The sequence below is a fragment of the Myxocyprinus asiaticus genome, chromosome 34, assembly GCF_019703515.2.
Source record: "Myxocyprinus asiaticus isolate MX2 ecotype Aquarium Trade chromosome 34, UBuf_Myxa_2, whole genome shotgun sequence".
In the NCBI taxonomy this organism is placed as follows: domain Eukaryota; kingdom Metazoa; phylum Chordata; class Actinopteri; order Cypriniformes; family Catostomidae; genus Myxocyprinus; species Myxocyprinus asiaticus.
The window spans coordinates 10,112,320-10,139,191 of record NC_059377.1 but is presented as its reverse complement, the minus strand read 5'-3'; the positions used below and the strand labels follow the sequence as shown (position 1 = coordinate 10,139,191).

General features: G+C 36.6%; 2 protein-coding genes across 5 annotated transcripts in view; both read right to left on the bottom strand.

Moving 5' to 3' along the window:
- Positions 1-17,669, bottom strand: LOC127425561 (uncharacterized). 3 transcript variants are annotated; one of them, XM_051671683.1, is made up of 9 exons: positions 17,406-17,669; positions 15,180-15,307; positions 14,686-14,802; positions 14,481-14,537; positions 12,242-12,379; positions 10,667-10,717; positions 9,934-10,047; positions 7,193-7,258; positions 1-3,999 (listed from the first exon to the last, which is right to left on the bottom strand). In XM_051671683.1, exons 2-9 carry the CDS (start codon positions 15,273-15,275, stop codon positions 3,865-3,867), a joined length of 774 nt encoding a protein of 257 aa, XP_051527643.1. In that variant the 5' UTR covers positions 15,276-15,307; positions 17,406-17,669; the 3' UTR covers positions 1-3,864. The 3 variants fall into 3 exon arrangements, with proteins under 3 accessions (XP_051527643.1, XP_051527642.1, XP_051527644.1); XM_051671682.1 differs by having other exon boundaries at positions 17,270-17,668; XM_051671684.1 differs by lacking the exon at positions 10,667-10,717 and having other exon boundaries at positions 17,270-17,667.
- A 2,842-nt stretch (positions 17,670-20,511) lies between these two features.
- The window catches only part of LOC127425003 (semaphorin-4A-like), a 54,760-nt gene continuing 48,399 nt past the window's right edge, over positions 20,512-26,872 (bottom strand). For both annotated transcript variants that reach the window (XM_051670567.1, XM_051670568.1), the window contains exons 12-16: positions 26,521-26,710; positions 25,700-25,815; positions 25,211-25,371; positions 24,417-24,505; positions 20,512-22,494 (exon numbers count right to left, since the gene is read on the bottom strand). In XM_051670567.1, coding sequence (XP_051526527.1) covers positions 21,641-22,494; positions 24,417-24,505; positions 25,211-25,371; positions 25,700-25,815; positions 26,521-26,710 — 1,410 coding nt within the window. In that variant the 3' untranslated portion in view covers positions 20,512-21,640. The remainder of the gene's footprint in view (positions 22,495-24,416; positions 24,506-25,210; positions 25,372-25,699; positions 25,816-26,520; positions 26,711-26,872) is intronic.

Sequence of the window (26,872 nt, the reverse complement as noted above, 5' to 3'; positions counted from 1 at the left end):
ATTACTTATGTTTTTTTTTTTTTTTTTTTTTGCAAATAGCTGTTAAGTGTGATGTCACAATTGTAGTGAGCAGAACAGCAACTCAGAATGCACAACACATTGAACCTTGAGGCGGATAGGCTACAACAGCAGAAGACCACGTCGTGTTCCACTTCTGTCAGACAAGAACAGAAAATTGAGGCTGCAGTGGGCCTACCATTTGTGTACCTCAGCAGAACTCGAGATTCATCAGACCAGGCTATGTTTTTCCAGTCTTTAACTCTACACAATTGTACAGAGTGGTTATCTGAGTTACTGTAGCCCTTCTGTCAGCTCAAACCAGTCTGGCCATTCTCCGTTGACCTCTCTCACCAAAAAGGTGTTTATGTCCGCAGAACTGTCACTCACTGGATGTTTTTTGTTTTTGGCACCATTCTGAGTAAACTCTAGAGCAGGGCTCTTCAACTACTTTCTTGCGGGGGCCAGATTATCCAGATGAAAACTTGGCGGGGGCCCAAAATTTGTCCGTATTTATCTTAGTTAACACTTTCATCGCAAGTAACATGTTACTTAAAAAAACAAAACCTTAATACAGGGCATTTATTTATATTAAAATAGTAACAGGGTATATTGTATATTGAATTATAATTCTTTAAGGTCAGGTCATAAATTCCTTCACAAGATCTGGCTGAAGAACAAACATGACTTATACTCTTAACTAACAAATAATATTCGATCAACTTTAAAAAACAAAACAAAAAATATAATAATCATTTTAACATTTTAGGGCTATTGTTTACAAATTATTAAAACTTATGAGAAACATTTAGACCTGCTAAAACCCTCTCACAATATCAACCCACATATGAAAACAATGGTCATATAAAAATGTCATGTTTACTAAAGAATGCATTTAAATTGAATTTTCTTTTTGGGGGGGGGGGAAGAGATAAAATGTCTATTCTTCCATTTTCTCTATAAAGTATCATCCTGTTCAGTGAGGAAACAATTAGTCCTGCAAATATTGTGAAGCTGAACACAATAGCCAGTGCAGGAGCCAGATTTTTGTGTAGATAATCATAGGGAAAAGAACAAACTGAGTTGATGCTGTTCATGATTGAGAGGGCTGATTCACAGCTGTATATAACCAAAAATAATCCAGATATTTGCAAGTTCAGTTTCACATTCTAATTTTTTTCCCAAGCCCTACAGACCCTGAACAGATGAGACATGATCGTTTGACACTTCAAGAATAGTGCATTTTCTTTTAACCTTCAGTATCCATAATCGACTGTTTTTGTTGCCTTATGTGCTGACAACATTTCTGTCACAACTACGGTGATCATTTTTTACATCTGTAGATTTGACCACACTCTACACAACTAAGCAATTTTATATAAATACATGTGATTGAAAAAGACGCTATCAAATGCTCATCTAAACAGTGCGATCCATGTTTAGCAAAGCAGTGTAACTAAACTATCAGCAGAAAAGTTTAAACGCACGCTCCGGTCCACACAACTGATTATGGCTGAATGCTGTTTCACATGCCATTGAGCGTTGTTAAACTCACCGCTGATTGCTGAGGCTCACGCATATGAACTTTGTTATTTCAGATGGCAAAACAATTTGATCAAAAATCAGTCAATTGATGATTGGCAGGCCAAATTTGGCCCACGGGCCACCAGTTGACTAGCCCTGCTCTAGAGACTGTTGTGCATGAAAATCCCAGGAGATCAGCAGCTACAGAAATACTCAAACCAGCCCATCTGGCACCAACAATCATGCCACGGTCTAAATCACTGAGATCACATAATTTTCCCATTCTGATGGTTGATGTGAACATTAACTGAAGCGCCTGACCCATACCTGCATGATTTTATGCATTGCACTGCTGCCACACAATTGGCTGATTAGATAATCGCATAAATAAGAAGGTGTACAGGTGTTCCTAGTAAAGCGGTCGGTGAGTGTATGGTCATTCAATAATTGCATTCAAGCAACCTGAACTTTATTTTCCAGCCAAGGCAAAACACTAACTACACATTTTGTCTAAACTGAGTTAAAACCGAAAGAGGCTTTATGACAGACAGTTTTGGCTCAACTATGCTCAGATTCAGAGAAAATGGAGTGAGACTATTTTATAATCCACATTTGGCTGGACATCAAAAAACCTTTTCCATATTTCTAATTTACGATGTTGGTGTCATTACTGTGCTTTGGTTTTGTATGGCAGTTTACTTTGGACATATTTGAGTGTTGTGTTCTTCCATATTTAACTCCAAGTTGGATAACACATGGAATCTCAGAGAAGTGTTACACATCCACATTGATCTTTGTGTGTATGTGTGTGTGCGTGCGACAAGTGTACCCTTAATAAAACTATCATGACGAACATCAGCTAACTACAACTCTAAGCAGCATCTTTTTATGCAATGAAGAGGTTAAAATGTAAAATTAGATACAATAATCTGATATTATTAGTGCACAAAGTAGTTTAATGAGTGCACCTAAAATACAATACACTTCACAAAAATACAATACACACTATGAGAATGCTTTACAATGTCAAACCAGTTTCTTTGATTCCATCTAGTGGAAACTGAAGTCATAGCACCATGCTCAACATGAGAATGAACGAATAACTGATGATATAGTCAGAAAAGACCAGAAAATATCTGAAATGAGACATCAGGTAAACGAGTGCAAACGAAGTAAGAAAGTAAATAAAAAGTGAAACGATGTGTGCACATCTTGGGTAGAGCAGAAGAGAAACAATAAAATGCTTTGGCTTTGTAAGATCTTTAAGATATATTACCTTGGATTATGACTGTATTATTAGCATTTCATTTCATACGGTGAATTACATACAAGAAAGATGCTAAAAATAACATTATGTGAGTCTGATGAGTGAGTCAGTGAGAAAGTACTTCTGAAAAAGTGAGCTGTCACTCTATTAATTGGCAAAAATGACACATAAAACACCTCCACAAACTCTCTCCAGTTGATCAACCATTGGTAATGAAAGACAGATTTTCAAAGTGCACCAATGACATAAGGAAGTACATTATATGAACAGGGAAGTGATTCTTAAAGAAGAAGATCAACAGTAGAGAGCACAAATACAGACATGGCCACATATCTTATGTGTTAAAGTTTTTTCAGACCATGATTAAGACCAGTTTACACTACTCTGCCAAGATACTGTTCATGGTTTTAGGTGAGCCTATGGGTTTAAAATAAATACTAAAAGTCATCAGGTTATATCACAGATTCATAATGACTAACACTGAAGAGGCCAAATAAACTTACAAACTAAGAGAATATGTTACATTGTTTAACATATATTAACATATTCATAGCAACACGTGTTTTTTTTTCACTTGTAGTGTTTCTCCATGTACATATTTACTGTTGCAGTTAGTCTGATGCCATTTCTCACCTGACATATGTATACCTGCGATGCAGTATGTTGAAATGTACAGTTCTGTACAGTTATAACATGATTTAAACCTGCTATATCTACAATTGGCCATCAGTCATCGAGTAGCCTGTAGGGGTTTTATTTACATCAGCTGTACCTCCGCTTTTGCATCTTGTATTAATGTGATTCTTCATCATCCAGTACATTATCCAGATAGAGGCCGCATCGTGTTACCAGGCATAAATGTCAGGCATGCGAGGTTAACTACCTTAGCTGACAGCCGCAGACGGACTGCAGCCTTTTATAGTAGGTAATACATTGTTAAGCATAATGACATCACCCTATATTATAAAGTCCTACCGTGTCGATTTCATAAACCACTGAAAAAAAAAAAAAAAAACCCCACTGCAAAACCCTCATTGATCTCTGCATGTACATACAGAGCACATGAACAAGAAGTGTCAAACGTCTGTTATAGAGTCAATGGGGGCCACTTGAGGTTCAGTCGGGGGGCTGGGGATTTCTTCGATTGGCTCAGATTTTGGTTCAGGCTCACGTTCTGGCAACGGCTCCACCTCTGAAAACATCACCTCCACCTACAGAGTTTGGGGTTTGTAAGATAGAGGGAAGAGACAGAAGTTTGACTGCTTAAAATTAAAGTTTGTCATTTCTGCACCAGTAATGGCACCAAAGGGAATTGCAAAAATAATGACTGAACTTAAAATAGGTTTCCTGAACACTCCTCGGTCTTGCATTGGTTGTAAAACAGATGATCCAGCCCCAAAACTCATGCCAATGAATGAGACAGTGTTGCTATGTTGGACTGGCTGAGATTCTCAAAGAAACACAACAATGTCGGGAAGAGCCAGTGTTTACACTTTTCTAGGGAATAAATCTACAAATGTTTTACTTAAGAGTTGTCTTTGCATATTTAGCTGGGATAGGAGAAAGTATTTTAACTTACATTTTTTTTTTTACAAACTTCACCCTTTAAGACAAGAGAGAGGGGAAAGGACTGGCTAGCTCTAACTTCACGTTAGTTCTGTTCCAAAACCTTGCTGTTTGCTGCCAACTAAAGCATCATCCTAACTTAAACGGAACCTCATTAGTGACCAATTTAGAACGCTCTAGATATGCAAAAAAATTTGCTCCACACAAATAGCATTTCTCACATCTCAATTGACTCAACTCACAATTGATTCCAATAGAATTTAACGTTAGCATGTTGCTAGGCTAAAAATGAGATACTTTGATAAACATAAAAACACAATGAACACCATTATTAGGTCAAATAGTCAATTTTAACTAGACTGAACAATTGTTTTATCAATATTTTCTGGTTTTTAATGAATTTATAATAATCATAACTTACGTATATCAATGGCTTTTAAAGCTGACATTTCTGTCGAATTGTCCACCAACTTAAATGGATTTTTTTTTTTTTTTTCACTGAGCTTGTCTCAAGGAATTGTGGAATTGCATTCTCAGTGAAGAATACATGCAATGCTAACTTAGAATTTGGCCAAAAGGCAGCAGCATAATTTTGCTGCATAACTGTTGGAGCAGCCTTTACATCAGGAAAGTGACCATGATGCTTTAAAGGGTCATAAAACCCCCAAACACAGTTTTTTTTTAAGATGTTAACAGATATGTACAGGTTCCACATAAAAAAATAATAAATAATAGCACTCATTATGTTTATTAGTAAAGTGGATATTTTTCATTTTTTTGAGCCATTTCGTTCTTCCAGTTTAAAAACAAAACTTGCAGCAATGTCATAAAATATGAGGTATATGTGTAAACTCGGAGTTGTGATTGGTGGTAGAGTACACTAATATGTCATTAGATTCTGAGCACATTATTCATGAGAAGGAACGCTTCCATCCAATCACAGTGCTGCCTCATGCATGAGCTTGCATTACAGCAGAGAATTTAAAATCATACACGGATGTGACAGCGGTTCCTGGCTGGCACACTTTCAACAGCACTCGTGGAACAGATATGGAACGAACTTTTGCACTAAACACCAAGATCGAAATCACTCATCAGAATGGACAGCAGTCCATAACTGGACCGGAACGAGCATGTCTGTTGGCCACAGTTCTGCTACTTCAGCGCGCCAAACATGAAGCAGCTGTTTAGACTGTTCAAAAACAGAAGACAATGATTAAAACCAAAAACTCAAAGCCATGTGAACTCTCTTTTTGGTTTCCTTTACATCGTGTGAAAATTACCAGAATTTCGGATTACAGGGTTTTCCGGCACTCCGTCGTCAAGGCAACAAAGTTGAAATACTGGATAACTTTACATAGACAAGGTTAGTAAATGATTTTATCATACTAGAGTCATGTTTATACGCATTATGCTTAAAGTCCCCATGAAGTGCTTTGACGAGCGTGGTTTGATTTGGTGTTTTGACGTATTTCCTACTGAAACAGGAAGTGGGGGTGGGACATGTCGAACGACTCATCCCATTTTTTAAAATAGCCAATAGACTTTAGTTTACAGAGACCCACACAGAGACACACACATACCCCTTTCCACCGTACTGCTAATTTCAGAGGGGGAAACTTGAGAAGCAATCTCAATACTGGCCAGCTTTTTCACTGACTTTTGATTAACGGTGATGATCTGACAGCATTAATCCATAACCAGCCCACAAACGCACACAGCTCATCGCGGCCTTTGCGGGTACGTTTTAGTTCGAGAAAGCATTTGATTGGACAAGGCATCTGAACCTCTATGTGACGTCATGGGTTTTGCTGCATCTTTTTAGCTGGAAGAGAGAGATGGCAGATTTTAAATGTTTAAAACTTCCGAAAACTACATTTAGAAGTACACTAGCATTAATAGCACTAGCATAAATATGCTATTGTAAATAGTAATAGTACACCAAGTTTTGGTGGCAATGCCTGCTTTCACTCTCAAAAGTTTTAACAAAATATCTGAATCTTTGATTTGCAAACTGTTCTATCATCTTCACTTTTCACACCTTCGTCCCATGATTGATATACAGAACTTTGTTTCCTCTCACGTTTGGATGTTCAGCCATCTCTATCATGAGTAAAAAGTGAATTGCTGTGCTTGACCACCTCCTGTCCTCCCTTCCTTTCGCTTCCACCACCCTCACAGCTTTTTACATCTTTTCACGCCCATTTCATGAGCCATTTTTTTAAGTCTGATGTGTGAACGACTGGTGCTGAACTAGGGGGGTTTAATTTAAAGACACTTTAAAATGCTGTCTAGGTAGACCGCTCACTAGGTTTTGGAACAAAACTTAATAGTCTTCCTTTTCAGACCAAAACTAAAAACTAAAGGATAGGACATTATCAATTCCAAGGGGAAATGTTCATTTTCAATGAAATTTGCCACCTGGTTGAGTGTAGTAAACGTATGTTCAGTAGCGCTGAAAACGGCATCCCATAGGTAAGCCTGGCCTACGATGACTGCAACTTTGTGTGGTAGAATGACGCTGTACTGCACAATGAAAAGCTTTTAAACTGAAGTACTTAATAGACTGCAGTACTGCTACATTCAAGTACAATATCCTTGAAGTCCCCTTTAGTTTAACTGCAGTACAGCTGCCGTTCAATGCAGTCTATTGCCTTTACCATAATATAATTGGAGTGACTGTAATTATTATAATTCTACAATTATAGTTTTAGCAATGCAGTACAAGTGTGGTAATATGGATGCAGTATTACTACAATTTTCATATGGAAGTTGTACTGCATCAAATTTACCACACTTGTACTACAGTCTTTTTTTGTAAGGATAGCATTATTGTACCTGGGGTTGGCTAGGGGTGGCTACCTCAGGCTGAGATGGGGCTGCACGCTGTCCAAAACCAGGCAACTGCAAACAACAGAGGGATTATCATTGTATTCTTCAAGTTAAACATAGATATATTAAGGTAATGCTAAGAATTAGAGAGCAAAAAATAAAATAATATAATAAATAAAGAGTAGAGCTGCAATTACTTTACCAAATTTAATGTTTACAGTACAAAACATGTGAAGAATTTCACATGTATAACAAAACTCTACCAAATCTGCCACAATAATTGCACTAAATACACTGGAAAAAATAAATAAATAATTTTGGTTAAGTTAATATAACAGAAAAGATTAAGTACTTTCTGCATTAAATAAGTTAGTTTAATCGTGAACTTGAAATTATTCAGTAAATTTTACATTTGTACTCAATTCAAACATGTAAAGATTAATGCTCTAGTTTTTAAGTACATATTATTTATAGTCATTATTACTTGTCATATTTATTTGCTTAATTGAGTAAATTTCACAGGTAAATAAGTACATTTTAGTCCAGCATGCTTGAATAATGAGTTGAATGCTTGAATAATTAATGAGCTTGCATGGTTTCACGGTTTGCAAGTTTATTTACACTGTTTTTATTGTTGATATTGTTGTTAAGTTTGGGAACTTCTTGTTTTGTGTGGTCTAAAGTTCATTTTCTACTTAAAATGTACTGTTCATGATCTGTTGATTGTTTCCATCGTTTTGTGCACCAAGTTTAGAGGTATGCGTGCCCAGCCCTGTATCTTTTTTCTATCGCCAGTAATGCAAGGTGATATTGTCTAATAGACTACATAGACTACAGTTTAGAGTTTAATAGGCTACACAGCATCAACTAAGCATTTACATTTTACTAAGTTTAAGTACCTCAGATTTGTAAGTAAAGAAGGTTACTGTATTAACTGAAATGTTTAAGTTAAATCTTGCTCAAAATCAATATTTTGTCATGAAGTGAAAGGTGCTGTAAGCGATTTTAGTGTTCTGAAGCTTTCACGTGTCTGAGCCGTTGAATTGGCCATGCACCCTCATTCCAAAACCCCACCCTACAAAGATAATTTTGTGAACAAAATGGTGGTGTCTAGAAGGGATCCCTCTCTCGTCTTCTTCTCGTGCATGTGCATTCTGTTAAGATGCTTTCGCCTGTGCTTTTTTTGCTCGCATCTCAGAGTATTAATGATGGAAAGCATTAGAAACTTCAATTATATCAATAATATAACATTATTATTATCATTATCGTAGAGTGACTTTTTGCACTAGGTGTAAATATCTGCCACATAGTGCAGCTATTTGACTGAAATAGTCTGGTGGAAACAAAGAAATTAAAGACAAACTGCTCCTTGAGTGTCTCTGCAACGGTTTAGTGTGATAAGATGGTGTGAATATGCTTTTTCTATGCGGATGACCTGGGTTCTAATCCACCTTTTGACCCAGTTTTCCCCATCTTGTTTCCTGTCTCCACTCTTAATGTTTTTCTTTAATACTAATAATACAAAATAAAATGAATATAAAGGTTGATTTCCTCGCAGTGGTAGGTTGGTCTTGGGGGTCTGTGGGACTCTAAATAAACACACTGCAGTGATGCCTTGTTAGTATTTAATTAGGGGTGCAAATAGTATCTGTCTAACCCTATTTACACTTAGTGCAAATAGCCTCTGCCTTATTATTATTATTCTTATTATTAAGAAATCCTGTTGTCTTCTTGAAATCTCATATAGCATCCCATGTTTCTTGGATACAGTAATATTTTGACATAAGTTCACGTTAAGGCACATATTACTTTAAATCACAGATTCTGTTATTGTGACTTAATTGACATTAATAGTAATTCATGAATTAAAAAATGTTTGTGTTGAAAAAAACTAGCTGCTGTTTAAAGATGTTTATCTCTTTTAGAGCTGGAAAATGTAAAACAAATCTTGTGGAGATCTTGTTTGTGTCCCGCAGTTTGCGTTCCTGTCCAGTCGAATCGCAATGAAAATGCAAAAACAAATGCGAAAAATGCAAACAAATGTGTCCCCACTCAAGATATATGTCCACTAAAGTGCGGATGCAATCTTTGTTTATTAAAATATAACATTGCATCTGAGTAAAACCCGGGACTTCTTATACTAGAAGTGAATATTTTACCACTTGAACACCCAGTCAGACTTTCAACACCTGAACTGATTGATGTACTTCTCCAGTGACCAACAATATCTCATGGCTGAATGTAACAGACATAGAGTTAAAGTTATCAAATTTACTTTGTGAAATATTTAATTTACAACTTGAATTAACATCAAAACTGACTGTTTATATAAACAGATGATTTAAAATAATATTTCACGAGTGCTCCTCGTTGCTGTGAGACTTCAAATTAACACCGTGTAAAAATCTCGCAAGATTGACGAGAGAGGGATCCCTTCTAGACACAACTGACCAAAACCGATCAAAAAAGCAGCACTGTTTGTTTCTGTGGCTGTCAAATTCAACAGTGGCACAATAGCACCCTGACAAACATTTTTTGTTTCGCTTACAGCACCTTTGAGTAGATTTTACTTAATTCTATACCATTATATGTAATTAGAAAAACTGTTTGCAAAAACTTGCGAAATAAAAACGAAGTCTTTTTTTTTCAGTGCAGTGCCAGATTGATCAGTCATCACATATTCTCTCTGTCTGGGTTAATGTTAGGGTTATGTTGCCTAGTAGTTTATTGTGCATGTGTTTAACTACCTGCAGGCCACCTTTAGTCAGAGCACTGAGTCCAAACAAAATGGTCACAATGCAGATTGACAACTCCACCACCAGAAACAGCACCAAGGTGGCCAAGAAGCCATCAATCAAGAGCTGATACCACAAAAGCAAGGCAGACAGAAAAGGAAAGAGTAAGCATTGTGGTTTATAAACCTCTACCACAAATCCTGTCTATCTACAGTACCTCAAAAACATACAAGGCATGTATGCTGGCCATGTCAATTAATACTAGATCTCTTTGGTAACTTATAACCATGCGGAAAAGCACATCAGTTAGGCATATTGAATATCCACAAGTCATACAATTTAAGTTCTCATAGCACATTTGTTAATAACTGCAGTTTCGACAAAAAAAAAAAAAAAAAGAAAAAAAAAAGAAAATTCCACAGCTTCTGTTATTTTGAAGCATTTTCAGACAACTGACCCAAAGTGCAAAACTGACAAAATAATCTTAATGAGCCAAACCCTCAAAGCAAACCCTGTTACCACATGTATTCACTATACTAAGTGGCTCAAACACAAATATACACAAAACTGATAATTGTTTGGTAAAGACAATAAAATATAGACCCTCTATTGTGTGTTGAGACTTGTGTCACTATGATGTCACAATCAGTTCATGTTTAGATATTTTTCTTGTTAAATGCATTACCAACAAAAGAGCATATTCATGTCAACAAAGAAAATACAAAAAAAGATCACAATTACTTACTTTACAATTTCTCTCGATAGTATACGTGCACTTCTTGAAACAATATTGTTGCTTTGGAAAAGCAGACACAAAAGACAAAATGGTGTTGAATTTAATCAAAGACCAGGCTCAGTTAACAAAAAAAGCTTTACAGCTTGAAATTCTGCCCATCAAACCCAATTAACCAACCAAGTGAAACTGTTACAGTTTTTTGGCTTCCTTGACAAACTACAGTGCCCTCAGAAGGCTTTTGGACTTCTGAGATTGCGACGTAAAACATGAAATTAATGCTAAAAACAATAAAATTTTTATTTTAGTTTTGACATTTTGTTACATATGTGAATTAAATGTTTTTTTAAATAAACAAATAAAGCTAAGGATTTTCCAAAACAGCAATATCTACATCTAAAAATTGCACTTATTGTTTCATTTCAGATCTGAAATGCTGTTTGTTCAAAAAGTATAGTGTCACAGTCCAAATACCTTGGAAGGGCGCTGTTTGTATTTTTGTATTTTATTTCTCTAGAATGAAAAAAGTCTGTACCAAGTGCAAAGGGTCACTATTTTTAGGGTTATCTCTAATCAGGTGTTTTAAAGTTAATTAGATGCAAGATGCAAGACTCGTAAGGTTATAAATATAATAAAAAAAGAAAATAAAAATACAAACCAAAATATACACACTTTTACATACATTATAGAGCGTTAATAAATAAACAGGTCAAATCTAAACACATTAAGATTATATATGAAGAAATATGCAAATAAATGTAATATATAATTGAAAAATATCATCTCAACAATTATGATACACCAATAAACATCCCAATGAAAAACATCTTTCCATGTCTATCTATGCAATTATTCTCAGATTTAACAAAACACAGAGCGGAATATACATTAACACCCACACCAAACTACTAGTGTAGTCACAGCTGAATATATTTATCTCACATGTCTAAATATCTTTATCACTTAAAAATGCCTTTATTTGCTTCATTCTTCACCTCAGCTCTTTATATTGGCTAAAATGAATTAGTACTCATGTAGATGAATCCTAATTCCTTGCAATATGTTCAATATATTAAAAAAGAGGGGCTTTGTCATAAATTTGAACATTTCTCTCCCTTTGCACAACTGGTTTTAATCAAAGCAAAATGAACCTAAAAAGGCTATTTTAGGTCAAACATTTCCGACAAGTTGTATCCATTTTTGTAGTCACTCAACTTCACATTATTCACATTCTTAAAGACTCTTTGACCTGAATGACATATTTGGGGTTGAAGATATGAGCCTGGTCTTTTGACAGACACACATCACTAGATTCTGTTTTGAAAGTTTAATATATTGAAGATACAACGTTTTGCACTTTGGTACAGTCCTTTGAAAAGGCATCAAGGAAATGTTTTAAAGAAAAAACTGTAACAAGATTGTTGTTGTAAGAAGTTGATGTAGCCAGTTCATCACATCACACCCAGTTAAAAATGTTTCATCATTCCCACTCAACCCAAAACTCATCCACATGCATTCCTCATCTATTAATTACATGTGCAGAAAAGCCAGCAGAGCATTAGCAGAGTATCAGTTTTGTGTGCTCACCACAGCATAGATCTCCATTCTCCTGCAGTGCTCACAATGGTACGTGTCCTGACGGTAAGGCAGGTGGCGGGACAGCAGGCCAAGAACGGCAGTGGAAAATGCTGCGCTAACCAGGTGAGCAACCAGTGTGGCTTTCACCTTCACATGGACAACAATTACTGCACAACTAGACATAGCTTGATTAACTGAGTCAGATTAGATTTGGATTTATTTAGTCTGAAATGACTGTTTACATGCACAAGAATATTCCTATATTAAACAGAAATTGGTCATGTATTCTGATTATGCATGTGCCATGTATACGATTGCCATAATCCGATTAAGCCAATATTCTGATTTTTAGAAATCCAAATAAAACAGCTGGCACATGCCTGTATTAATCTGAAATTAATTTAGATCTTCACATGTGCAACGGCAGAATTTTCAAAATCAGAATTTGATTGATTAAAAGAAATGAATATTAAAATGATCAATATAAATCAAATGGTTTCTCCTGGCATTTCAGACAAGTACACATTTTGCAGCGAATATCAAATACAAATACGAATATTAAAAGAAATGAGAAGGGGGGCCTGGGTAGCTCAGTGAGTAGAGATGCTGACTACCACCCCTGGAGTAGTGAGTTTGAATCCAGAGCGTGCTGAGTGACACCAACCAGGTCTCCTAAGCAACCAAATTGGCCCGGTTGCTAAGGAGGGTAGAGTCACATGGGGTAACCTCCTCGTTGTCGCTATAATGTGGTTCTCAATCTCGGTGGGGCACGTGGCGAGTTGTGCGTGGATGCTCCACGTGCGCTAAGTCTCCGCGGTAATGCGCTCAACAAGCCACATGATAAGATGCGCGGATTGACGGTCTCAGACGCGGAGGCAACTGAGATTCGTCCTCCACCACTCAGATTGAGGCGAGTCACTACGCCACCACGAGGACTTAGAGCGCACTGGGAATTGGGCATTCCAAATTGGGGAGAAAATAAAAATAAATAAATAAATAAATAAATAAATGAGAATAAATGTATATAGCATTTAAAGCACTGTAAATCTCTAACAGAAAGTTTTCTGATACACTCGAGGCTTATTTTGGTCACATATTTTTGTGGAGGACATAATTTATTAGTTAAACTACATGTGCAGAATTAGTGAAATGCAGTGGAATAAATTGCAAGATCGAGCCTCTATATATTTCTAGAAATAAAAAGTGAAAAAATCCTCCATGTGCATGAATATTCTGAACAGATTTACATGCAATGAAGTAATTAAACCTCTATGCAGCACTGAAACATTTTTGGAATAAAGGATTGACCAGATAATTAACTTAATGTGGATATAAATGTGGTCAACTTACTGTCGAGCTCCACTATAAAATCGTCACTTCTTTGGTCAGGAATTAAACATTGCGCTCAGGTTGGTTTATAAATCCTTATGTGTGAATTGTGTGAAACATTTGCCGTTAATGTGATCAGATATTTCAAGAACTGGAAAATGTGAATGATATAGTTAATACTCTTTACAAGCTTAGATATCTAAGACACGCACAATTAACAAAGACAGTCGAGAATACGGCAATCCGATCTGAACTTAAAATCCCCATGTGCATTTTCATTCGTAAGGTTTACACTGTAGCAATATTGGCTTCACAGAATCATCATTGCTTTGTAATTTTCTATATGTTCATTTAATATATCGCTTAATTCCTGTGCTCGTTGGATGATCAGTCTTCCAAATATTTGTTCTATTATTCGGATTAATCCGTTATTCGTTTTGAAGTCATTATTCGTGCCTTTCCGAATAAGGTATTCGGCTTCTGGCACATACCTACTGATTACATACAGGGATATTACAATAATTGTGAACGATTTAAACAACTTCACAGCTCAAATAACACATGAGTTTTAAAAGAAGAATTAATGTAAGTGCTTTTATGAAATTTTAAGCTTCACATTTCTGCCTTTAAAACCTAAAAAAATTGTCCCCATTCACTTCCATTGTAAGTGTCTCACTGTAACCTCGATTTTTGTATTTTCTTTAAAGAAAGGGTGGGGGATGCTGTCGATTGAGCTTAACTTGTATTGAACTCGGAATGTTCAATAACACAGAGTCCATTTACTGTCATTTGTCAGTAAAAAATGAAGAAGGAATTGCTATACAATACAATACTGAAACACATTGATCACAGGTTCAGAGCAGTTAGGTAAGTCGTAGGTAGTTTTATTTATCCTGAACACTTTTCTACCTTTACTTACCCAGAACAGGGAAGGGAACCTTCCAGCATGGATTAAAATCGATCCAGACACAAGCAACTGAAAACAACAGATTTAAAAATTATTAAAGTTCACAACATCCCTAGTAGCACATTTCAAATGTTTTTTTTTTTTTTTGTCTAGAATCAAACAGACCTGCATGTGTATTTAATAAGCACATTTTAACATAAAACAACATTCATCTTACCTGAAAAACAATCACTACTACGACAATGACATCGGGAGAGAAGTGGACCTCTTCATAGAGCTGAAGAATAGTGATGCTCAGACACAGACACAAGACAGCAATGATGATCTGAATGGACTGAAGAAAACAACAGAACAGTGACGTTCATGAATTTCTGATATGCAGCTGAGGTGAAGGTTTTATAACTGAAAAACAAGTATAATAATTTGATGTCAAATAACGTATAATCTATAATCTGACACATTTTTTGCCACTCTTTTAAAAAAACAAACATTTGTTTTATTAATTTGTCATGATACAGTTATTACAGAGCCATTCTAGCATTTAAATTTGTGAGATTTTTTTAATTTTTTTATTTAATTAACCTTTCATATTGTACAAAAATGACCAGGACATGGCTTATATGATATTAAAGGACCTAAACTAAAAATAGCCCACTTTTTCTGCATTCAAGGCATTTCTTGGTTTGTTGCCGTTTTGAATTTGACACTCACCCCCAGTGCCTTTGGCTCCACATTCTGAAAGGTCTTCACTTGTTTTGGTGTGAGATTTCCTGCAGGCTGGGCAGGGCCCTGACTCTCAATGCCCATGCTGATGTCAGTCAGTTTAAGGCGTGTCTATGCTAACATCAGAAAAATAGTTTGATATAAGGAGTGAAAGAACAGTTTATACAGAAGGAAACCAAACTCAAGAGGGAAACAGAGAGATGAGGACAGAGGTTAAGGGAATAGTTCACTCAAAGGTCATTCTCTCATCGTTTTGAACTCGTATGATTCTCTTTCCTCTGCAGAACACTGTCATTTGCATTTTCACAATAACCCAACTGGGTGAAAAACTGCGAACCTGGCAACATTGTATCTTGTTTGTGTACAGCGCTCTGCGAATGCGTCAAGCGCGAAAAAGTGTGAGTTTCTCTCATGAACGTGCCAAGGAGACTGTGGATGTCAAGAGTCATTTTGGTCTGTCTCTCACACAAAACCGATTGTATTGCTTCAGAAGACTTTTTTTTTTCCCCCTCTCCCCAGTTTGGAATGCCCAATTCACAATGCACTCTCTAAGTCATCCTGGTGGTGTAGTGACTCGCCTCAATCCGGGTGGCGGAGGACGAATCTCAGTTGCCTCCGCATCTGAGACAGTCAATCCACACATCTTATCACATGGCTTGTTGCGTGCATTACCGCTGAGACCTAGTGCATGTGGAGGCTTCACGCTATTCTCCGCGGCATCCACGCACAACTCACCATGCACCCCACCGAGAGCAAGAACCACACATTATGCGTATATATGTACAACCACCCCATGTGACTCTACCCTCCCTAGCAACCAGGCCAATTTGGTTGCTTAGGAGACCTGACTGGAGTTACTCAGCACGCCCTGGATTCGAACTCGCGACTCCAGGGGTGGTAGACAGCGTCAAAACTCACCGAGCTACCAAGGACCACGCTTCAGAAGACTTTGATTAAACCACATGAGTTGTATGAATAACTTTTATGCTGCCTTTATGTCCTTTTTGGAGTTTGAAAGTTTCGGACCCCATTGACTTGCATTGTATAGACAAAAACATCTCATACATTCTTCAAAATAAATGTTTGTTTGTGTGCAATAGAAGAGTTTGAGATGGCAGAAGAGTGTTTCCCAAATAATGAGAGAATTTTCATTTTGGGTGAACTATCCCTTTAAGTGTATATCTTTGACATTGATGCACAATGTAAATTCTTTAACATGAACTCCAATGGGGTGAAAATAAGCTTTAAAATGTTGTTTAAAAAAAAAAAGCATTTAAATATTAAACAATTTACAAATTGCCACAAAAAAAAAAAAAAAAAAAAAAGAAAAAGAAAAAATTGCCCAGGACAATGTTAATTTTTTTACTGGGTTTCAAGGGAGTGCAGGTGAACCCATTGTTATTGTAACATTACCCAATATCACAGCACTTAAAAGAACAGATTCTTGAGTCCTATCAAACTCCATAGAGACCATGCAATCATTTCTACTTCAGTCCAAAACCCATCATAGCAAATGTTTTATAATGTAGCCTAAATACGTATTTAAAGTACATACTCCGTATATAAAACTATTCACAATTCCATATTTATTTAGTGTATCACTTGTGTACCACTTTATATCTATATAACGTCCCGAGACTTCATTTGCATTTTAAATCGATTTGAGAGAAAAACCTTGCGCATTTTTACAGTGCAAAAAGTATTTGTATGTAGTCTTCATATTATATAGAGCACAGAACATTTCACACGATATTAAGTGGTTTGTGGCTTCAGAGATAAGATTGGACATCGATTCGAGAGAAGCAGCCAAATACAGACGCAGCATCATGCACATCCGCAGAGGCCCGCACTATGACACAACATGCAACTTTATTTCCCAATCAATTCACTGCGACACGAATAACGTTTATAAACCGATTAGGAATCTCTCTAATGCTGTATTGTCCGACGCGTTTCCAAATCCACACTGACTGTAACCTTGAGCACCGTCATAGGTGGGGCCGAGCACATGTATGACCTGTCCCAAATAGAGATTCCTTCAAACACACGTGTCTGTTCCAGGATGTGATGGCGCTTACCTGTCCTCGGCTCAATAAAAACGCGTTGTATTATCCTTTTTTCTCTTTAAATGAAGAACGGCATACAGTTATTCCATCTGCGATGCGGTTAAAGAGAAAGAACTATTTAAATCAATGTGTGTGACATGCAGCTTACGTGCAGTGCCGCAGTGAGGAGGGGTGTGTGTGTGTGATGCTCTGCATCGGGATGGAGACTGCAAGTGATGCAGCGCAGGCAACTTCCATAACTCTCAGTCTCATATACTGTATTAGCCACGCGACGAACTCAAATATTTCGCATTGTATAATCAACGAAGCGCGCACGTTCGTGTAGGCATAGTCGATGAAAGCAATTTAATGTCAAGCTTTTTGGACTTGCGGAGTTGTTGAGATGAAAATAAATCTAGTAAAGGAATATCTGATCAGAGCTTTTTAGGTTGCACCCTATATTCAATGAACCCTTGCAAGGTTTAAAGCTGTCCCGTGTAACTTTTTTGATGTTGAAATACTTTCTCTTATCCTAGCCTACAGAAACAACTAGCCTATAAGCTAACCGTATGCTAATCTCTTGGAAAAAAGAAGAAAAAAAAAAAAAAAAAACGATAAACACTGTGTCTCTGTGGTGCTATGGACATTTGTTTCCTTTTGAGCAACCCCTCCAGCTTGACACAAATAGCGGGAGTTTGGGGCGGGACTATCCGTTTGTTCGACCAATGGCAGACAGGAGGGTTGTTCAGAAAAGCTGTTTGACAACAATGTTTATTTGAGCTATTTTAGCAATTCTGTTTGGTAATGCTAGTGGCGCAGAAGTTACAAACTACAGCTTTGAAAATGAGAAATATGAAGCTTTTTTTTTTTTGCTCAATGAATAGTTCATCACAAAAATAAAATTCCTGTCATCATTTACTCACCCTCTTGTTGTTCCAAACCCTTATGAATTTTTTCCCCCGTGGAACACAAAAGATGTTTAGCAGAATGTTACCCTCAGTCAACATTTACTTTCCTTTTATGGAAAAAAAATAAAAAATAAATAAATAAAAAAAAACAGTGAACGTGAATGGTGACTGAGGCTATCAGTCCCTACTCCTGAAAGAAAGCCAAACAGGTTTGGAACAACATTATGGTAGTTAAATGAAATCCATGGCTGTGTTTGAAACATCCAGAAGTGCAAAATTGTAAATAATTCTTTAGGAGAATGATTTTATATACTGTATACACTTGCAGTGTGATGAGTACGGTCCCATCCAAAATGTAATACTATTTAATTTCAATTTTATATACATTTATATTCACTTTGTACAATAAATGCCAGCTTCAAAAATTATTGCATTGGCCTGTTCACCCTTAAAAAATATTTACAATAGTTTCAGCCAAAATACGTTACTGTGAAATCATAATAAACATAGGATCTCCTTCAAACAGTGAAAGAGGTTTTCACAATCTTTCTGTAATTTAACTGTAATTGATTTTTGTTCATTTAGTAATTTATTTTCTTCTATTTATAACAGTGGTGGCAAATACTATAGGTCTCCTATAAAAAATGCATGAATTGTATTTCAGTAACAATTACTTGCTTTAGTACTTTGGTGAAAACTGTTTTAATGGTAAAAGGGTGATCCCAGCATGATGGAATAGTGACCTTTCAAAAAGACTAGTCATCATCTTCAAGATTTTCTTTAAATATAATCGAATGTAGCCTAGAACAAAAATTTCTAAACAAATCATCAGTTGAAGATTTCTGCCGCTATAGATTTTTATTTATTTATTATTATTTTTTTCTTTTGCTGGCATTCTTTGGGGCCACCTAGTGGCAATAAAAAAGCAAACATAAAAGACGGTCAATTCTTAGAAAACTTCTAGAAGTCAAACTCTTTAAATCATCTTTTATTTTCAAACAGCCTGTTCATTTTGTATAAAAAAATAAACATAAAATACTCTGTTAAAAACAGTGGTGTGCAGGTCAATGTATTTAGTCCTTTGACAGGCTTCACATATCGGGCTTTGATTTGACTGTTATCCAGCTAAAACAAAGAAAAATGAAACTTTTCTTTGAACCACAGAAAGAACAGTCTAGCAACAACACGTTATCCATCATTGGATTACAAAACTCAAATTTGGCAATATCACAATTTACAAGTGATTTCCCCAGAATGAGGATTTCAATAATATTCAGCATTACATCACAGTCTGGGGAAAACAAACTAACAGATGAGTGATTGGAATTGTTTGCATTTAGATGAGTGGCCAATAGGCTGCACACCTCTATATCAGGTCCAAAGTACCATAAGACTTTTTTTGAGTATTATTTCTATGTTGAGATACTTTTATATTTTGAGATAGATATAAATGATAGAGAAACATAAAAATGTAAATAATAAATCATCAGTACCCGTATTTCTACATACCTGACCCGGCACAACTCTTTACAAAATAAAAAAAAACACAATTAACAGCAATTAAATTAAACCACTTTGTCTTTGAATTTTTCCACTGGATCAAAGTTAAGACTATGAAATGAAAAAAGTTAAACAATAGTGACTTGTCTTAACATTCAAAATTAGGAATTAGACAAGAACGTGGAACAAGGCATGGGCGATTCTCACGAAACGTATCAAGAAAATGTCTTGGTTATATTTAACACACCAAAAAAAAAAAAAAAAAAAAAAAAAAAATGCTATTCAGCATTAAGAAAATTAAGCCTACATTTAGGACCACTGTGATATTTTGCATTGTGACTTCATTTTCAGGACACTTAAAGGGGTTCACCCAAAAATTAAAACTCATACTAACCCTCATGCCATCCCAGATGTGTATGACTTACTTTCTTCTGCTGAACACAAAGATTTTTAGAAGAATATTTCCGCTCTGTAGGTCCACACAATGCAAGTGAATGGTGGCCAGAACTTTGAAGCTCCAAAAAGCACATAAATCAGCATAAAAGTAATCCATAAGACTCCAGTGGTTAATGTCTTCAGAGGCGATATAAGTGTGTGTGAGAAACAGATCAATATTTAAGTCCTTTTTCTTTAATATAAAATCTCCACTTTCACTTTCACTTCCACATTCTTCTTTTGTTTTTGGCGATTCACATTCTTCGTGCATACTGCCACCTACTGGGCAGGGAGGAGAATTTATAGTAAAAAAAGGACTTAAATATTGATTTGTCTCTCATAAACACACCTATGATATCGCTTCTGAAGATATGGATTTAACCATGTAATCATATCGATTACTTTTATGCTGACTTTGTGCTTTTTGGAGCTTCAAAGTTTTGGTCACCATTCACTTGTATTGTGTGGACCTACAGAGATGAAATATTCTTCTAAAAATCTTCATTTGTGTTCTGCAGAAGAAAGTCATACACATCTGAGATGGCATGAGGGTGAGTAAATAATGAGAGAATTTTCATTTCTGGGTGAACTATCCCTTTAAGCAAAATAGGCTTCATTTTTTTTTTATACACAAAATATATGTTTTTGTTTCTTTTGATTCTGGAGTAAAACAGGACCAATACATTTCTCTAACATGTTTCACAAGAATTACCCGCATAGATTACAATAGAATAATAATTAAAAAAGAAAGTTAGATGTGCGACGTGGCAACTCTGAACAACAAGAAATTGTGTTGTAATGGATAAACATGAAAATTTATGTATTTTTCAAAAGGAACTAGTGAATCAACTCCAAGCTGTTGTTGATATCAAAAGCTGACAACGATTCAGTACCTTCATTTTTCAGTTACCTGTTAATAAAGATGTATGATAAGTTAATTAGTTATGTCATCTCTCTAAAGATGTCTTTACCATTTAGGTTCATCAAAATTACAATTGTAATAAAGGTTTATTTAACTGAACTTCTAACTGTCCCAACTGCTTTGAGCCGAGGGTGCTAGATGAAATAAAGGGGGGGATCACTTCTGCAATACCCTGTAGCAGGCATATGACTGTTACAAACTGATTGGACTAAAATACCAACTTAAAACTGTTGAGCTCAATAAAAAAAAAAAAAAGAAATTTCATTGCTCAGTTCACATGAGTTTGTCTGAAAGTGGTTTGAGAGAGGTATAAAATCTATGAAACACTTTACACAGAAAGAAACAGTTGTCACATAAATTACAGCTTAAATATTTACAAACCAAAACAATTTACATTTGTATTGACTTATAGAAAGGTCTGAGAGTGGATCTTTGAATCTTACAGGTCCAAAGGTTTGTTAAAAGTTGCAATATGCCATTTTTTTTTAGCAGTTTTTTCTTTTTGATGGCAAAGTGATCCTGCCAATTAAGTTGTTTAGAAACAAAGCTCAAGGTCAGACACAGCACAAGCCCAAATATGGCTCAGAAAAGAGGATAAACACAGGATAAAAAAGGGCTAAACAGCACAAGTGTCTGACCTCAGATGGGTGTGTTGGGTAGATGGCCATTCGAACCGTTCAGCATACTGTTGCTCAGTGTGATGGGAGATTTGCCATTGTGCGTCTGACCATTATGTGATTGTCCGTTGGGTGCTTGTCCATTCCGTTTTTCCCCACGTGGCGACTGCTTTTGGAGAGCCTCTCTTTCCTGCGGTGTTGCAGCTCCACCCCTCTCCGCATCCCTGAGAGAAGAGGGCGTCTGTGGGACCGTCCTGCTGTGACACGGTTGCCTTAACTTGTAGAGGGCGATAGTTAGCAAGGCGCTGACACACAGAGCTAACAAAACAGACACCACCACAAGTTCCTGCAAGTAGCTGGGCTTGTCAGCAAACTTGAGATTTCCACCAGGCTCGCTCACGCGTGGCTTCTCCTCTTCAGATCCAAACCAGCGAGTAAAGTTCCTGTTTTTCAGTGTGGTGACCACCGGCGTAACTTTGTGGGCAACAGTGGGCTCTGGCTCCTCAGTTTTAGGCCTTGGCTCGGTCCGTTTGGGTGTCGTCCACCTGGTCGTGTAGACCGAGGCTTTATTGCTTGTATTAGCGGCCGGGGTGCTCTGTGGGCGGCTTGGGGTTACTGGTAGAATGATGGGGTTACTTTTCTGTTTAATGTGGTAGACAACTAGGGTTTGGGTGTAGCCGTTTTCCACAGACTGACACAGGTAGTGTCCCAGGGTGGATGGGGTTGCCACAAAACTGAGGCTGCCGTTGTCTAGTTGAATGTAGATTTTGGGCGAGAGCTGGCTGTTCAGACGCTCCCAGTGACGCTTGGCGAGGTGTGACGCTGCGGGACACTGCAGGTGTACCACCTCATTTAGAGACACAGAGACCACCTCACCTGGAGGACACACAGCCGAGGAGGTCAGGGGTCAAGTGTCAGCATACACAGGACACCGTGACACAGACATTTTTTTTTTAATGGCACTTTCCATGAATAGTACAAAATAGGGCTTGAAACTCTTAAAAAATTAAGTTACGTTTTGAAGCTAAAATCAAAGAAAATGTTAGTTGTCCACTACCTCACGAGGTCAAAGTAAATATTATGAGCTTTATTTTATATTTATTTTTAATGAGGTTTGCATTTTGTCCAATCCTGTTAACAAATGAATACAGTTTACAACCCTGATTTCTACCATTTCATCATTTTCTAGCAATAAACACAGAATAAACAATAAAATAAATATAACTTCTAAAAAAGATAAACAAACAAACAAACAATCAATCCAAAATGGGTAACAGGGTTGCATTTGACAGGGTTGTAGATATAGCCTAAATGAAGCTGTCTACCACAACAACAACAAAACGCTAAAATCTGGGTTACAGTGAGGCAGTTACATTGGAAGTGAATGGGGCTAATTCGTAAACGTTAAAATACTTACTATTTCAAAAGTATAGCAACAAAACAAACAATCTGCATGTTAACATGATTTTAGTGTAATAAAATCAGGGATTTTACGGCAGTTTACCAGGTGAGAAAACAGATCAATATTTAAGTCTTTTTTTTTTTTTTTTTGCTATAAATTCTCCTCCTTGACCAGTAGGTGGCGATATACACAAAGAATGCGAATCGGCAAAAACAAAAGAAGATAAATGTGAAAGTGGAGATTAATAGTAAAAAAGGACATACATATTTAACTGTTTCTCACCCACACCTATCATATCACTTCTGAAGACATGGACCTTATGGATCCACTGGAGTCTTATGGATTACTTCTATGCTGCCTTTATGTGCTTTTTGGACCTTCAAAGTTCTGGACACCATTCACTTGCATTGTATGGACCAAAAGAGCTGAAATATTCTTCTAAAGATCTTATTTTGTGTTCAGCAGAAGAAAGAAAGTCATACACATTTGGGATGGCATGAGGGTGAGTAAATGATGAGTGAATTTTCATTTTTGGGTGAACTATCCCTTTAAAGAGCACCTATTATGGTTTTTAAATGTGCCTAATTTTGTTTTAAAGGTCTCATACAATAGATTTACATGCATCTAAGGTCAAAAAACACTTTAATTTGCTCATAATTTAAATTGCAGCATTACCTTTTTTTCCCAGTGTCAAAAACGACTCGTTCAATGATCCGTTCTAAAGGATTCCTTCTAAACTCCTTTCAGAGAGCCTACTCTGCTCTGATTGGTCAGATGTTCCAGTCTGTTGTGATTGGTCTACCGCTTAGTGTAGTGTTTGAGGGCAGGTCAAAGCTGTTCGCAAGCAGCCAATGAAGATCAGAGGCAGGGTTTTTTGTTACCAAATTACGTAGGTTAGTATAGGAAGTCTGGAATTACTAACGACTCGATTCAGGTGTTCAAAATAACTCCATTTGTCCTGCACTTTGATTTTTTAAACTTTGCAGACTTTTTTGCATTCACAAACAGCTATATAGCATACTACATGAAAGGTAATATCTGAAAAACCATAATAGGTGCTCTTTAACTTGTATTGAACCGGAATATTCCTTTAATAATTTGAACAATAATTCTTTTCTAATTGAAAATAATTGTCAAAAATGACTCATGATGGTCAATACCACTGAGTTGGGACAGGCTAAAACCTCAATTTCATGGAAAGTGCTGTAAAATAGTCCTAAACACAAAGATCTAAGTTTACTTGCTAAATGGTGCAAACAGTTACAAAAGTATCTATATTTATATCAATCATCTATGATTTAACAAGGACTGAAATTTAGGTTATAAATCCCCATAATAGATGCATTCATGTACTGATGTCTAAACATGAAAACATGTACACTTCAATTCTGCTCACCTGAGGAGGATCGGCCCTGGCCTGAGCGTGACCTTGGGGTCACAGATTTACACTGTTCTGAAACATTACCCCCATCTACATCCTGGACACTGTGAAAGGACAATAAAATAAGGCATCAATGACAAACGATAGGTTTAAGCCCAACTATGCACTGCTTAAGCCAACTACAAACTGTTTTTAACACTTATAGTGGCCCCAAAAGTACTTAGACACTTAAGCCACACTTAAAAATGTATGAGTGTCATTCTGCACATCCAATCAAATGGCATCTGCAAACAAATGATGCTACAGCTTTTTTCAGAACTAACTTTTAATTCAACTGGTGTAAAGTTGATTCTTTTCAGTCAACATATGAAGTCAGTTCCCCTCAGGTTCGCACATTAACTATGGACATGTTTCATTAATGTTTGACAGCCAGAAAGTGTGCAAATACTTTGTCTTTTCAACAGTACATGTATTGTTTTAATCTTTCTTTTTTGATTATTCCATCTTAGTTTGATATTTTGTTATCATCAAATGTACAGATATTCAAGCATTTAAGTGTGGCTTAAGTGTCCAAATACTTTTTTGGGGCCAGAAAACGCTCTTTCGTTTTCCTATTTTGAGAAATTAGTATTGTGGACACACACGGTTTTATCAGAACTGGAAAGATGAGGCTATTAATGTTAACGTGAAAATCTGGAATCCAACCAAATTAAACCAACCCCACATTTAACATTGCTGTTAAATGTTAACATGCTTGTTAGGTTTGAAAACAGTTGGCTTAAATGGTGGGGTGCAGGGATGATACTTACAGTTGGTTCTGTTTTGTTATGTCTGTGCAGACTTTTATCACAGGGTCCCAGCCGCAGAAGGGGTCTCTGGCCAGAATACACTCAGCACAGCTCCAGTAGTATGAGCAGTTGGACACAGGAACTGATGCCACTCCTTCTGAAGAGCCTATCAACACTGCACCCTGCAGGAGAGAGGAGAACATTTACTTTTCATTGTGTAGCAGACTCCCTCTTACCAATGCAACTGATGGACTTAGTTATGGCATTGACGGGGCATAGTAACTTTGTGTAGCAATTATTGTGGCAACTTTAAAAAAGGGAAAATACAACTTCCATTTGTATTCTAAAATGTGGCAAATAGTCATAATAAAGAATGAGTAGGTGCATCCAACCAGTACATAAAAACCTAGGAAACCTGATTTAATGGCTTTAACAGACTGGTAGAGAGTCAGATATTTTGTATGAATTGATTGTAACATGCCCTGTGTCAGAGTATGATTAGACAGGTACCTTAGAGATTGAAAGCAGGAGGTTTTTCACTGGCTGAGGTTGATGGAACACCTGGATCTCTTCAATGATGTGGGCTCCTTTCTCCAAAACCACAGCTTTGTGCAGGTACCACGACTCTAACAGGGGAACAAAGGGAACAGTGTTGAGACAATACTACGATAATTTAAAAATTAGGGAAACCTCCATATGAAGACAATTAACATGTAAATTGTAAAGAATTAACAATAGTAAAGAAAACAAGGCACAAAATAAAGCATAGTTCTTTGATGTTTAGGAAAATGTGAGTGGTTTGGCTTGCACACAGTCTATTGTAGTAAAGAATTACAGATATTTCTCCTATTAACTTTGGTAGTGGTGGTTAGTTTAAGAAGCGTCAGCCAAAGGGTTGGTGGTCCATCCCCAGGTAATCACAAGCATAAGGTAAACCTTTACCAGATCACTGTGGTGTCTTTAAAACAATACTCAAAGAAGATTGTTTCATTTTCATGCAACTGGCCTTGCTTTGAGGTCTACTAAACAGCAAATTCGAAATATAAAAATCTAAAAACTGTTTTAGTCTGAAGTATAACATACTTCTGCTAGTATAAGCCAGTCTCTCTTTTGATAAGTTGTAAAGTGTTAAGGCTATACCAATAAATGGAAAAAATGCAAAAACTTGTGCAGGTACTTAGGTGTGTAACAGAAATGATTAGCAATGCATTTGGCCTTATCTTTGCCAATTATTACAGCTATTTCAATAAACCTACAGACAAAGGTTTAAACTCTTCCATTATCATGCAGTTTAACTGGACACAGACTGACTATGATGCACCAATATTTACCTGTGAGCAGGTAAAGCACAGTGTAATCTCTGCCGCGGGCTCCCCGCACTCTCTGAGCTGCGATGTTGCTGTAGCTCTGATCAGGTGACACCATAGACAGGCCCTGATTGACTGGCGGAACACTTATATCAGCTAGGAAGTTCTCTTTAACAAAGCGAAGTGTGTTGTCTGATGCATTATGGAGGCCACACTGCAGAGATAAAGAGCAGAAATTTGACTAGCTTGATAGAGTTAAGGGCAACCATCTAACAGAACCAGATAATTTGATTAGATCTAGACAGAACCACAAAGAAACAAAATGAAACAAACCAAACCAAAACAAAAACCAAACCAACAATACAAGACAATAAAA